The 15,830-nt window shown below is 45.0% G+C and overlaps 1 protein-coding gene across 1 annotated transcript in view; it reads left to right on the top strand.

Annotated features, from left to right (window-relative positions):
• Positions 1-300: 300 nt before the first annotated feature.
• The window catches only part of LOC147427639 (uncharacterized), a 32,979-nt gene continuing 17,449 nt past the window's right edge, over positions 301-15,830 (top strand). The window contains exon 1 of the mRNA XM_086497560.1: positions 301-611. Coding sequence (XP_086353686.1) covers positions 519-611 — 93 coding nt within the window. The 5' untranslated portion in view covers positions 301-518. The remainder of the gene's footprint in view (positions 612-15,830) is intronic.

Here is a 15,830-nt window from a genome sequence, read left to right as displayed (position 1 = left end):
ACTGTGTGATAAGGCAAAATCTTTGGCCACATTGTGTCAGAAAATGGCATATCTATAGATCTGAAAAAGTTTCAGTAATTGTCAATTTACCTAAACCGACAACGATAAGGGAGGTACAAGCCTTCAAGGGCCATTGTGGATATTATCGCTAATTTAACCAAATATACACAATCATTACACAACCCCTTTACCAATTGATTACCAACTTTGATTGGACCAAGGAGTGTGACGCAACTTTTCAAAAGCAAAAGAACAACTCCAATCTTGAAAGCTCCTAACTGGTGGATCAGCTTATACTATAAGGTGATACGCACCTTCTCCTTGTGATGTTCCGGGGCCAGGTAGTCTGGACACTGCCTTAGAGCTGAGAGGGTGCGCTTTGTGGACCCTGTTCGGAGGTCCGGAAGGAGCCTGTGGGACACTTGCAGCTAATCACAGACCGCCATGTGGAGGTGATTCAGCTCGTCTGAACCATATCCGTCTGCTCGCAACTCTCGCTCTCTCTAGCTTTGGGAAGTATGGACCCAGTTCAAATGATTGCTCCCATCTTCGGTATCGCGGCAGCAGCTGCTGTCACCTTCTATGCAGTGAGCTTTCTTCAAATGAGCCAGGCAAGTGCGATGGTTTTCCTGCATTTGACAATTCTACTCGCTGTTTTCTGTTTTCCGTTTTTCCTACTCCAAGCTTTGCATAGGGCCATGTTGCCAGTGCTCAATGCAAGCTTACTTAAGATTTTAATAGCAGAGGTTTGTATGGTATGTACTATGACGGTCTCATTCTGTTGCATGTGATTTTGGATCGATAGGGGCTCTAATTATTGACAGGCTCTAACTCCTTATCTTGAATCGGCCTTGCATATGTGACACCGAAGGCATCTAGATTGCTTAAGAGTTTTATTTATTGTATTTTTTCCCCTTCTTAATTTTGTGTGTTTCTCGTTGAACAGCACCATCTATATTTAGATTGGGGTCTTTGTTATGTAGATTAAATTGCAGAACCCCGTCATGCATCCTCACAATACAAAGTTTGATCGTGTTTGAGCTTGTTTGAGCTTGTTTGCTGTGCATGGCATTAGCCCAGAAGCCTATTGCCATTCCTACAAAATGAAGAGCAAAGACCATCACTTGCACACATTAATAACTTGAGGAGCTAAATCACTTGATAAATGAAAAGAAACACTATCAAAGAACTTACCAGACTTCTCGAAAAGTGATATAAGGTTGCCATTCTTTACAATTTGGATATTGGAGTGAGTCAGGCAACTAAAATACCGAAAATAGTTGGCTTTCTTGTTGTGTCGGCAGGCAACAGGAGCATTTCCACATTAGTCTTTGTGTGCATTGTAGAGACCAAGTACCTTGTAGGATCTTGGGAGCCCATTTTATCTCTGACAACATACAAAAGGACACTGAGAAATTTTTATAACTTGCACATTGCCACCCTCTTCCTCCTAAGATCGTGCAGCCTCGTCGTCCCGGAATTGGAGTGTGTACCTAAAGTTCCTGCATAACCCCTCAGTTTTTGGGGTGGAGTCGGTCTTCACTTCTATGCTCGTGACTTGGAATCTGATGTTGAGCTCTCATGTATGTCTCCTCTTCTATGTAGCATACTTGATGTAAAACTGAAAGGCGAGTCCATTCCACTTGATGAAATCCAATCTTTTTAGTCCTTTTGGTTGATCTTCTTGAAAGAACTGAATGATGATCAAAGGTCAAATATGTCTGACCCTCGAAAAGGAACGACAATAATTTTTGCAAGCTCAGGCTCGCTGTTTCCTCGAAGGCTTACCAAGAGAGTTACCCCCTGCATGTCCTAAAGATCATACGATTGATTTGATTCCAGGCAGTACACCACCGAAGCGGCCACCCTACCGAGTTTGCCGAGCCCTTGAGTTTGTACAACAGTTTGACGTCGCCTTCTATGGAGGATGGTTCAGGGGACACTCCAAGATGCGAAGGGTGGCATCTTACTTGCAAGGAATTGCACAGACATGGTGGTCTAATTTGTTGTCACGAAGAGAAGTACCTGTGACGTCAAAATTCAAGAAAATTTTCACGTCAACTTGGATATCATATGAATATGAAAGAGATGTCATCACGGCTTGGCATCACTTGTAAATGATTGAGAAAGATACATTGGATGACTATTGCCAAAGGTTTTTGGGATACTTATTGAACGTGTCTTCGTTATGGAAGATTATTTAAGAGACGAGATTGAGCGGTTTTGTTGCGGTTATTCGAGAGCATTGTCTGTAATAGAAGTCTGACTCTATTCAGAAAATTATGGGACATGCTAAGCAAGGATTTGGGATGTATGTTGGCTCTGGATAGGACATAACTTATCTCATTAGGGCAAAAGTCTTCTAGTTAAGAGATGAATCGAAGAAGCCGGATAATAGATCATCACCGGATTTCGGAGTAGTATGAGAATCAGTTGGTAGCGCATCTGAGGGTTCCGACGAACTAAGGGAATCTGATGTAAGATCATTAGAGGATTTCAGAAAAGAAAGAGGGAAATAAGGAAAGAGCTTATAGAGAAGGTTTTTTCTCAGCCCCGTACACCACCTTATTGTGGCTAGTATTGTTGGTTTTGAAGAAAAATGGATCTTGGAGAATGTGCATTGACTATAGAGCTCTCAATAAAATCACCATAAAGACGAGATTTCCTATTCCAAGGATCGATGATATACTCGACAGTCTTCAAGGGTCTACTTGCTTTAGCAGAATCGATCTGAAGAGTGGATATCATCAAATTTGAATTGCTTCTGGAGACGTCTACAAGACAACTTTCTGGACAACTTTTGGTTTGTACAAATATTTGGTGATGCCATTGGGCCTTACGAATGCTCCAACAAAATTCAGTTGTATGATGGATAGAATATTCAGAGAGTAGTGATCATTTGTGGGCACCTTTTTTTGACGACATCATCGTCTTTTTGAAGAGTGAGGTAGAGCATCGACACCATCTGTTACAGGTTTTCTAGGCACTGCGGAAACATAAACTAGTTGTAATGAGAAAAAGAGCGAGTTTTTCTTGCGAGAGATACACTTTTTGGGACGCATCATCGCAAGGAAGGTGTAAAGATGGACTCGGCCAAAGTTGAGACCATTCGTGATTGGCGCGATTTGAAGAATGTTCACGACGTTCGAAGCTTTCTGGGCTTGTGCTCATTATCGGCGCTTCATTTGAAAATTTGCAGAGATAGATTCTCCTTGCATGTGCTGACTCAGAAAGGGGTTCCCTTTACTTGGGGACCGTCAGAGATTGCAGCCTTTCAGACTCTCAAGGAAAAGCTGACAACGGGACCAGTTTTGGCCTTGCCAGACTTGCAGAATCCCTTTGAAGTTTATTGTGATGCATGTGGTCACAATTGGGAGCAGTCTTGATGCAAGAAGCCCATCTCATAACTTACGAGAGCTGGATGTTTTCACGTCCTGAACAGGTTGCTCAAGTTCGCCCCGATCCTGATTTTGCAGATATCTTTCACCGGATACAGAGTGGGGAGACAATTGTAGGCTATTCCATACGGGACGGCTATTTGTAGACTGTTTGTTTCACAGATTTTTCGGTTACATGGCATGTTTGAGTCCATTGTTTCTAACAGAGACCCATGATTTACTAGTTTTTTTTGGAGCGCAGTCTGGGAGAACATTGACACGCGGTTGCAGTTCTCATCCTCATTTCACCCGTAGACAAGTGGGCAAACTGAGAGAGCCCATTCAGTGGTTTTGGATTTGTTGAAGTCTTATATTTTGGATCAGAACACTCAATGGGAAAAGTATTTGCCCTTGGTGGAGTTTGCCTACAACAACACAGTTCATTCATCAACGGGGAAGGCGCCATTTGAAGTAATCGAGGGTGCTAAGAAGGTTCCTCCATTTCTAAGCACCAAAAATAAGATTTTTGAAGCGGATCAGTATACGAGAGATCTAGACAATGCTTTTGCCAAGGTTCCCGAGGCTCTTGAGAAGTCTCAAGCATGGCATAAGAAGGTAGCCGATAAATATGGACGCGACTTGCAGTTGAAGGAAGATGATTGGGTGCTCTTATGGTTTGAGAAGGCACGCCCGAGGAAACGAAAGGGAAAGGAGCGGCTTTTTCCAAAGCTAAGTATGCAATATTATGGCCCTTTCCAGATTCAAGAGAAGATAAATGACGTATCCTTTAGACTGAAGTTGCCTGATGCTCGGAAAATTCACATTGCTTTTCATGTGAGTCTCTTGAAACCTTTCAAGGGTGAGGTGACAGTCGACAGGGAGCTTGTGGAGCAACTTGAAGTGGAAGAGAGCGAGGAGATTCTCGTTTTGGAATAGATTCTGGCTCACCAGGAAAGGAAAGTGAAAGGTAAAGTGAACGGCGGTTCTTACTTAGTCAAGAACTCTCCGACATCGGATGCGAACCCAAGAGGGGTCGCCTCGGCCGACCGCGATTGCGAAGCTTTTCTCCTTTGGTTCCCGTCCGTTCTCGGTCGGCCACGGACCTCACCACAAGCGGTAAGCTGCTCTTCAAGCCTTTTTCAGGTCCGCCCCTACGGGGCTCCCCTTCCAACGCCCCGGGTGCACCATGGACTCCCCAAAGGATGCTCTAAAGAGCTTATTCCCATACTCATCCCCCTTTTCCCGCGGCTTGCTACTCCAAGAACTCCAAGCAAGCCTTCAGCCCGGCGAGCCGGCCATCCTCGAGCTATAGCAAAGCCTTGACAACATTTCCAAAGCATATCAAAGGCTTGTGACATCAAAGCTTCAAGTTTATCCTTCGAGCATCAAGGCAAAAGCTTCAAAAGGCTTCATTGAGGATTGCTCAAAGGCTGTCAAAGAATATTCACGGCTTCAAATTTGGGGCAAATTTCGGCGCAAGCTTTAAAAGAAGCAAGTTTCCCTTGAACTCCCAGTCTCTCTTGAGATTCAAAGAATTTTTTCTCTCATTAACTCTAAAACTTTGTAGCCAAGCACAATTTTTGCAATGTATGTCATTATATCCATCATTAAGGAGGATAATGTCATTGTGCTATTATACGGAGTCCAGACACTAGCCTCGGAGAGTCTCCAAGTGCAAAGACCGCTCCAAGGCACCATGGAAAAATTTCAAAATTCACTTCGTGGGGAGGAAAAATCGGCAATAGCATCATTAGCATCCGGATTAGTAGTTCTTTTACATCAGTATTTTTGCATTGCACTTGTTTTTCCAATAAATCCTGATTGCACAACAAAAGGGGGAAAGAAGCACTTGTTTAAGGGGAGGATACAAAGACAAAGACCACGAAGAGTTGAAGACAAAGCATTAAAGAAGATGAAGGTCCTCTTGGATTAGAGCGAGGCGGACTTTTTTCAAGATTTTGCTCTTGGATTAGAGCTGTTAGGTGCAACGGAATGATTGTTTGCGCTTTGCTCAAGACGAGTGCTCCGAACTGTGCTCAAGGTTCCTTTTCGTTCTTATGGGAGGTAGAGCCTTCCGTTCTTAATGAGAGAATGCTATGATCACAAACAAGGTGAATGGACACTGTGCGTGCAAGTGTATGAGACTGAGAGATAGAGAGAGAAGCGAAATACGACACCAGAGACGTTGTAAAACCCTCCTCCGAAGGCCCCACTCTCGTCGGCGAGAGTGGTCTACTTATGATTGCACAATCTGGTACAAATGGAATGCATGAGACTGATGCAAGTCTAGGCTATGTCGACGATGACGACGGGAACGACGAGACCGACCTAAGGGCTGAAATCTGCAATCTTTCTATTGCTGTCCAAAAACGCTATGGGCTGAAATCTGCGGCTAGTCGTAAAACGCTGATTTTGGGGCTGTTTTCTGATGGTCTTTGTCGCTGAAAATCTGCAGGTTTAGGGCTGAAAACTGAGGTTCCTTAAAGCTGAAAACTGTGGTTCTTTCCGGGCTGAATCTGCTACTTCTTATGGCTGAATCTGCAAGTACTTCATTGCTGAAAAACACTGCAGGCTGAGGTCATAAATGCTGCAAATCTGCAATTGCTGGGACATGCAAAAATGCGAGTTGATGTGTTTCAAAAACGCTAGGAAAGGTTTTCAGAAAATGCTAGCTGATGGGGGGGTTCCTGTGGCGATGGATGCTGATGCAAAAACGCAAAGCTTGGGCTTACTTGCGGTGAGGATCTGCTGATGCAAAAACGCTAGCTTGTTGTGGATGAAGGAAACGCTAGGGGATGCTGCTTCTTCTTGCTTGGTGGGGGAAACCGCCAAGGTCTTGTTGAGAAGTTGCCTGTTGAGCTTGGCTCCTGAAACCGGCCTGTTCAATCCAAAAAGGGCGGTAGACTTTACTTTAAACCTTGATTTAGCTTTCACCCATTATTAGTCGTCTATTTTACCTGTACTTTCAAGACACAACAAAGGGGAGAGGGATACAGGCTGCTAGATTGCACCTGTATGAGTAGACGGACACCAGATTGGCCCCTAACTTAGGCGCCCCTTTCGGTATTTCTTTATTGTTCAAAAGAGGGAATAAACGCTGTGGTTCCTACAAGCTGCCCCGCACAAACTCGGCTGAATTTCCACTGTTCCAGCCCGATTTCGGCAGCATAACTGTACTAGAACCCTTCACGGTCAGTATTCCCACGCATTGACTGACTTTCCCGACGCCTACGGGCACTTTGCAAAACCTGGCGAGAATCTGCAGCACGCTGAATTCTCTGTTTTCAGCCCTGAAATTGCGCCAGATCACCTGTACAGCGGTCCCCTTGCGTCCCCGAACCTCCTGGGGGTATTAGGGTCCGTTTAGGGCCAAAACCCTAAACCTGCAAAAATACACAGCAGGCTGTAATTCACTGTTTCGGGCTCCGTTTCGCGTGCCGGTCGCATCCCTAGCAAGTCCTCGAGCTCCCGCACCTGTAGGGCTACTTGCCCTTTGAATCGGACGAGATTTCTGGCGTGAAACCTCTCCGAATTCACCTGTACCTGCGGGGGGATTAGCCGCTAGCTAATCCAGTACCTGTGCAAGAGGCTCTTGCCTCGGCAATCGCGCATGAACCCACACAACTGTACATTGGTCAAATGAAGAGCCCACTAGAGGGGCATAACATACTGCCAAAGGGGAGAGAGAGGGCAGTGCGTAGCGTGCAGGGCATCACTCCTGGCACCGCACTGTGCATAAGAGGGAAAGCAAGCACTCCATAGCTCTTAACCTGTGACAGAGACTTGCAAAATGAGCCTCCCAGCTATAAATCACGTTTTTGCCTTCTCTATAAGTAGTAAACTGGCCTCAGAGTGCCAAGTGTCACTCATTTGTGCATTTTCCCGCTTTAGACCCTCGGGTCTAAAAATATCTCACCTGCAGCCTCTGTTGACTTGGCCACAGAGTAACAAAATGATCCCCATGTCAAACTGCACGTAATGACGCGAAGACATTTTCAGGTCCCAAAATAGCAGTTCCCTAAATTTTAGGAGATGCTGCCATTATATCTTTCTAGGTCATCCGACCCTCTTTGTACACTGTGGCCACATCCAAAACTGAAATGTAGCCTCTGTAGCAAAGGATTCCACTTTGGCTAGTCAATGACCCCACTTGGCTAACCATAGTCCTTGTCCAACCTTAGTGCTCTCTTGCCCTCAGGCCTGGACTCCCTCTGGACAGTTCCACACTAGCTATGCAATGCAGGGCAGTTAGATTTCCCGAGGGGTGTTTCCAAAAAGTGAAAGTAAATAGATAATAAGAAAGAAATCAACAAAAAGGATAGATAGTAGTCACACGCTGGTGACATACCCCCCTCCTGAAATCTCAAACGTCCTCGTTTGCATCTATGTCGTACATGCTTACTGTCAACACTGATGTATTCAACACCTGTCGACACATATACGACACATACATGCTCATTGTCAACCCTGGTGTATTCAACACCTCGTCGACTCATGTATTGCCTGCGTGTGAACCCTGTCCCAATGACATAGTGGTAGCTTCGCACTCTGCCATTGCTTTGAGTCACGAACTTTCCAATGACAAAATGGTAGCTGCACATTTTGCCACTGTCTTATAGTACACGTTGGATCCCGTAACACTTGCGAGCATACCCAAACCGACAGTTTAAGAATGCAGTTACACATGTACTCTTTAATAGAAGCAATCACTGTATCCTTGACAGACTGACAAGAAATACTCACTTCTATAGCACTAACCAAACTTTTGGACATTCCATAAGAGCAATTGCCAAACTGATAATCTGTACAGCTCTAACATTCATGTAACAGGTATTTCATTTGAGCTCACTTTAAATACCATGTACATCATTTGTTTCAGAAGCCATTGTCACACTGACAATCCATTTAGCTTTGAAACTCAAGGGGTCAAGGTAGGTTGCAAATCGAAGGCTTCCAGGTAAAGTGATAACACAGTTGGTGACTCTGCAAGTTCACCTTCTTCCATCCACTTAGCATCCATTGGTGGATAGTTTTTGAACTTTGCCAAGTAACGCCTAGCAACCTTGCCTTTCACTTTCCTTTCTTTGTGTGCCAAAATCTGTTCAGGGACCAAGATTTCGTCAAGTTCCTCGACTTCCGGCTGATCTTCAGCTGGAATAGCTTCTGGCACATCACCCACATAGGGTCTGAGAAGACTCACATGAAACGCATTGTGAATCTTCCAACTGTCAGGCAATTTCAGCCTATATGCAACATCACTGATTATGTCGCACACTTGAAAAGGCCCATAGTAACGCATGCTGAGCTTTGGAAACAGTCTTTCCTTGCCCTTCATCTTCTTTAACCTTGCCTTTTCAAACCGTAGAAGCACCCAATCACCAAGTGAATATACCACTTCACGACGGTGACGATCAGCTGCTTTCTTTTGCTTTGCCTGAGTCCTTTCTAAGGCCACTTTGACCTTCTTGTACATTTCATCCATGTCCTGAACATACTTATCTGCTTCAAATATCTTGTCCTTTGTATGCAGTATGGGAGGAACTTTCTTGCCACCTTCAACTATCTCAAAAGGTGCCTTGCCAGTTGATGAATGCACTGTATTATTGTATGCATACTCCACCAATGGCAAATACTGCTCCCACTTTCCTTTATGTTCTGACACATAGCACTTCAGCAGATCTAGGACAGTAGAATTTGCCTCTTCTGACTGTCCATCTGTTTGAGGATGAAATGACGAAGAGAATTTGAGCGTGGTACCCATATTCTCAAACAAGCCTTTCCAGAACAAACTAGTCATGCGTGGATCACGGTCGCTAATAATCGACTGTGGCATGCCATGATACTTGAAAATATTGCTCATAAACAAGCGTGCCATCTGATCTGGCTTTATCTTCTTCCTGACAGGAATAAAATGAGCCTGTTTGCTGAATCTGCAAATAATGGTCCAAATACCATCATTTCCTGTCTGCGTTCTCGGAAGATCAAAGATAAAATCCATAGCAATACTTTCCCATGGTTTATCTGGAATAGGTAGTGGTTGCAATAACCCTGGTGCCTTTTGCCTGTCAAACTTGACCTTTTGGCATATTAGGCATTCTCGCACAAAGGCATCCACATCCCTTCTCAATGTAGGCCAATAGAAGAATGTCTCTACCGCTTTAACTGTAGCATCGATACCACGATGCCCTGCATAGGGTGGGACATGACTCTCTTCCATAACTTTGCGTCGCAATGGTTTTGTGACACACAATCTTCCATGCATCATCATGAACCCGTCTTTAAGAAGATAGTGTTCATGACGTTGTCCATCCATTAGTTGCTCGAAGACCCTTGCAAAATCTTCATCATTTGCATACTGTTCTCTCATATCATCAAGTTCATGATGATAAGGAATCGACACAGCTGAAATTTGTGGCTTCCTTGACAAGGCATCAGCCACAACGTTCTTCTTGCCTTCCACATGCACAATCTGAAAATGGAACATGGACAAGATATTTGCCCATCGCATATGCTTCTCAGATAACTTTGTCTGTGTCAAGAAGTATCGCAAGGTCTGATGGTCCGTTTGGACAACAAAGTCTGCACCTAGCAGGTAGTGTTTCCAACTTAAGAGCGCATGAATCACAGCCAGTAACTCTTTCTCATAGACCTGCATGGTCATCTCTGGCCCTTGCAAAATTCTGCTCTCATAGGCTACTACCCTGCCATCTTGCATTAGCACAGCACCAATGCTACTACCGCAGGCATCACACTGGACCACAAATGACTTCCTAAGATCTGGCAACACAATGACTGGATCTGAAGTCATCTTTTCCTTTAAGAGATTAAAAGCTGAAATCTCTTTCTGTGTCCATCTAAAGGTGACTGCCTTCTTTTGAAGAGCATGTAAAGGTGAAGCAATCTCAGCGAAATTTCGGATAAACCTTCTGTAATAGGAGCATAGTCCCAAGAAGCTTCGGACATCATGCACCGTCTTCAAATTTGGCCATGACTTGATCGCTTCAACTTTTGCAGGATCCATTCTGACACCATCCTTTGAGACAATGTGTCCCAGAAAGTGAATCTCTTCCAGAAAAAACTCACTTTTCTTTGCATTGATGAGCAACCTATGACTGCGTAGCTCTTTGAACACAATGGCCAAGTGATGCCTATGCTCCTCTTCATTCTTTGAGTAGACTATCATGTCATCAAAGAATGTACCAACAAACTGCTGGTGTGGACGGAAAATTCTGTCCATCATCCTATTAAACGTAGCAGGAGCATTTGTGAGACCAAAGGGCATCACTAAAAATTCGTAAAGGCCAAACGTTGTTCTAAAAGCAGTCTTGTGCACATCCTCTGATCTAATGCGGATCTGATGATACCCACTCTTTAGATCTATCCTGCTAAACATAGCTGCTCCTTCTAATTTGTCCATAATATCATCAATTCTAGGTATAGGGAACCTATTCTTGATGGTATTCTTGTTCAGTGCACGGTAGTCGATGCACATACGCCATGAGCCATCCTTTTTCTGCACCAACAACACTGGAGAACAAAATGGAGATGAACTGGGCTGAATCAGCCCCTTTTCTAACAGCTCCTGTACTTGGGCCATTATCTCTTTCTGCTGAGCCGCACTAACCCTGTACGGAGGCTTATTTGGTGGGCTACTGCCTGGCACCAAATCTATCGCATGGTCCTCGGGTCTCTCTGGCGGTAATTGAGACGGTAATGAATCGGAAAAGCAGTCACTATACTGTTGTAAAAACATTGACCTTTCTTTATCTAGCACAGATAAATTTGATTCATCACAATCTGACACTTCACGTGCAAAAACCAAGTACGCAGAAAGATGCTTTTTCATTACAGAAGTAATAGCAGAAGCTGATACAGTAGGAATAGACTCCCCTTTAAGCTTTACATCCAGAATGTGAGTCTTTCCCCTACTCTGTACAGTGATCTTTTTGTTGTAGGCATCCATGATTCCCTGTACACGAAACAACCAAGGAATACCTAACAACACATCACATCCGTCCAGTGGCATGATGTAAAATTCTTCAGCATCTACATAGGACTGGATATGTAGACGCAACTTTCCAATGATGGGTGTCACAGCCTCTGTATGGCCAGGACATGCCAAACCTGCCTCTGCTGTATACCCCATCTCTTCAGGTCTGATTCCCAACTTTGAAGCCAATTCTGGGGAAATGAAGTTGGCTTTGGCACCTGGATCAAAGAAGATAAGCACTGTTTGATCCCTAACCTTTCCCCATGCTCTGCAAAGCTCACTTGCATCTGAATTTGGCTTGTCGCCCACCATATCTGGCACTAGACCAGCCATGGGCTTCTTTCCTTTCTTGTCTTCCTTGTCTTCAGAATCAGCTGGCCTTTTCTTTGTAGGACAGTTGTAAGCGATGTGGCCAGGCTGCTCACATATAAAGCATTTGTTCTCTGTCCTCAGGACCTTCTTTTGCTCTTCTGACTTGGGAGGAAAACGTCTTTTCCATTTCTTTGCTGGTCCTTTTTCTGATTCAGCCGTAGCTTTGTCTTTCCCTGCGTTGGCCGACTCCTGAGTCCCTTTAGGAGCCTCATTGGGAACGTGCTTCTTGGCTGAATTTTTCTTGCCTGATCCTGCCTTGACGCCAGTGTTAAATTCACAATCTTCTCCCTTGAGCAAACCATTGCCAGTGTTTGCTACCTCGATGAGCTGCATCAAAGTAGTGACTTTTGTCTTCGTACAGTACTTTCTCAATCCTTTAGGTAGGCCACAACAGTATTTTTCAATCTGTTCTGTCAATGGCACAAACCTATAGGAAGTTACTGGAAGTAGAGCTTTCCAAAACTTCCGATTGTAATCATCCAGATTTCTGCAAGTGGCAGCATTAAGCTGGTGCCATTCTGTCATGACATCTGCTTCGAAATCATCAGATAACCATGCTGCTGCAAAAATCTGCTTGAAGTAAATCCATGTGGACGGAGCTTGCCCTTGAAGCAATAAAGTTGTCCACCATTGTCCCGCATTCCCTGTCAAGAAAGTGGCTGCCTTGCGGACCTTTGAAGCCTCTGTAAAGTTTCCCCCTGCATAGGCCTTGTCAAACTGCTGGAGGAATGAAAGAGCCTTCTTCCTGTCATCAAACCCTGTAAAGGTCGTGAATGACACTCCTTTGCCACCTTCTTTGTACGGAGTTGGCCTCTCCAGCGGCGTTAAATTGTCATATGGAAGTGACTGAAACATGGGAACACTATTAGGGTTCATTTGTGTTCCTTGGCCGCTATTAACTTGACCTGGAAATGCCATATTTGGCTGCTGATTTGTAATTCCAGCCATACCAAAACTTGCTTGTGGCATCCCAAATTGTCCCTGAGTGCTTTGAAACCCTGGTTGCATACCCATGACACTGTACATGGGGTTAGGCATCATCGTTTGAGCACCCCCAAACACTGTTCCTGGCGTATAAAACTGATTTCCAGGTGCATGACCAGCCATGCTTTGGAATACGGATCCACCTCCAAAATAGCCAGGGTGTACTGAAGGTGGTGGGAAGACCTGTTGCATAGCCTGTAGGTTGCTTCCCTGCCCATTAGAACCAGCTATAGGCTGCTGAAAGGTGGCGGGCTGAATTGGTACAGCTTGAAAAACTGGCATCTCAGCCACCTGTTCTTGCACCTTAGGCATACGTTGTGGAGACTGCATGTTCTCCGTCAAGTGTACAGGTGTTTCCATTGACTGTGCGGTATGAATCACCTGTGTTCGAGCCTTAACAGGCTTTTGAATATGATCCAGTGACCCAACTTGCTGAGACGGAACCGCAGGTTGCAGAAAGGCTAAAAACCTCGGATTCTGCATTACTTGTGTGAACATAGCCACAGCAGTAACCAACTGGGTCCTGAATATATCATCATCAGTCTGTGGTGGTCTTGAGGACTCACCCACTTCATGTGTCTGTTGACCCTGTGAAGAGGAAACCTCTTCAGTCACATCATCTGGTCTGTCAGCCATAATTACAATTCCCTGTGTCTCGTCTATGATCCCCTGTGTCTTCAAGCCCAAAACTGACCAAGGCTCACTTCTATGGGAAAAAGTGATTTAATCCCGTCGATGGAACCATGAAACCGGCCTGTTCAATCCAAAAAGGGCGGTAGACTTTACTTTAAACCTTGATTTAGCTTTCACCCATTATTAGTCGTCTATTTTACCTGTACTTTCAAGACACAACAAAGGGGAGAGGGATACAGGCTGCTAGATTGCACCTGTATGAGTAGACGGACACCAGATTGGCCCCTAACTTAGGCGCCCCTTTCGGTATTTCTTTATTGTTCAAAAGAGGGAATAAACGCTGTGGTTCCTACAAGCTGCCCCGCACAAACTCGGCTGAATTTCCACTGTTCCAGCCCGATTTCGGCAGCATAACTGTACTAGAACCCTTCACGGTCAGTATTCCCACGCATTGACTGACTTTCCCGACGCCTACGGGCACTTTGCAAAACCTGGCGAGAATCTGCAGCACGCTGAATTCTCTGTTTTCAGCCCTGAAATTGCGCCAGATCACCTGTACAGCGGTCCCCTTGCGTCCCCGAACCTCCTGGGGGTATTAGGGTCCGTTTAGGGCCAAAACCCTAAACCTGCAAAAATACACAGCAGGCTGTAATTCACTGTTTCGGGCTCCGTTTCGCGTGCCGGTCGCATCCCTAGCAAGTCCTCGAGCTCCCGCACCTGTAGGGCTACTTGCCCTTTGAATCGGACGAGATTTCTGGCGTGAAACCTCTCCGAATTCACCTGTACCTGCGGGGGGATTAGCCGCTAGCTAATCCAGTACCTGTGCAAGAGGCTCTTGCCTCGGCAATCGCGCATGAACCCACACAACTGTACATTGGTCAAATGAAGAGCCCACTAGAGGGGCATAACATACTGCCAAAGGGGAGAGAGAGGGCAGTGCGTAGCGTGCAGGGCATCACTCCTGGCACCGCACTGTGCATAAGAGGGAAAGCAAGCACTCCATAGCTCTTAACCTGTGACAGAGACTTGCAAAATGAGCCTCCCAGCTATAAATCACGTTTTTGCCTTCTCTATAAGTAGTAAACTGGCCTCAGAGTGCCAAGTGTCACTCATTTGTGCATTTTCCCGCTTTAGACCCTCGGGTCTAAAAATATCTCACCTGCAGCCTCTGTTGACTTGGCCACAGAGTAACAAAATGATCCCCATGTCAAACTGCACGTAATGACGCGAAGACATTTTCAGGTCCCAAAATAGCAGTTCCCTAAATTTTAGGAGATGCTGCCATTATATCTTTCTAGGTCATCCGACCCTCTTTGTACACTGTGGCCACATCCAAAACTGAAATGTAGCCTCTGTAGCAAAGGATTCCACTTTGGCTAGTCAATGACCCCACTTGGCTAACCATAGTCCTTGTCCAACCTTAGTGCTCTCTTGCCCTCAGGCCTGGACTCCCTCTGGACAGTTCCACACTAGCTATGCAATGCAGGGCAGTTAGATTTCCCGAGGGGTGTTTCCAAAAAGTGAAAGTAAATAGATAATAAGAAAGAAATCAACAAAAAGGATAGATAGTAGTCACACGCTGGTGACAGCTCCTGTTGCCTCTTCTGCCAAATAGTGTTAGCTCTAGTGTGCTTATATACAAACTTAGCAAAATTGCCCTACCTACTTTTGTTGGAAAGTCACTTAAATTAATAAGTGAAAAATGCCAAAAATAGGTAAAGTAAGCTAAATGCACTGGAAAATTCCCCTGACTAATTCTGATGGAATCTGATGGGAATGCTTATGGTCATGCTGTGTGCAACCAAAGGATATGCATCTACACTAAGTGCCTGGGCATGCACGGTCTACGAATAGACTCACAAAAGTGCCAGATCACTTCTAATCTAGACTGAGTGGACTAACTGAACCCTAATCATGCTATAGCTTGTCCACGGACACAAGGTTGGATGTGTCACGTGACATCCCCTCCTTTTCAAAGTGAGGTACTGGTACCGAACTGTATGGCGTCGAGGGAGATCGCCAATAGCATCCGGAATCTTGGAAGGGACTCTTCGCCGGCCCACTCTGATGTGTGGGTCGTGCAGTACTTGAACTTCATAAAGGTCTTCAACGCTTGCTTCTTTGGACCGCACCGAAAGCGACACAAAGTCTTCTTTGGCTCCTTCAATGCTTCAACTTCGTCGAGAGTCATGCTTCTTGCTTCTTCAAGAATCTCCATGGCTGAAAATTCCTGAAACCATTTCCAACACAAAACCATGAACATACCTATTCCATGTAAAGTGAGTGGAAAAAATCTTGTCGTCCTAATAGAATGTGCATGCAATGTAGATGAACAAAGAGACGAAGTGCTAAACCGTTCACCACACACACGCAAATAATGAGATCGAATCTTGTCTTTCTGATCTAAAGCAATGAACTGTGGCAATTCACAATGGAAATGCCCATGCTTGGTGCTCAAACTTTCATGTGCTCGT

This window comes from Adiantum capillus-veneris, chromosome 23 (genome assembly GCF_014529385.1).
Source record: "Adiantum capillus-veneris isolate H3 chromosome 23, ASM1452938v2, whole genome shotgun sequence".
NCBI classification, from domain to species: Eukaryota; Viridiplantae; Streptophyta; class Polypodiopsida; order Polypodiales; family Pteridaceae; genus Adiantum; species Adiantum capillus-veneris.
The sequence above is the reverse complement of the archived record's forward strand: the minus strand, read 5'-3'. Positions and strand labels throughout refer to the sequence as shown.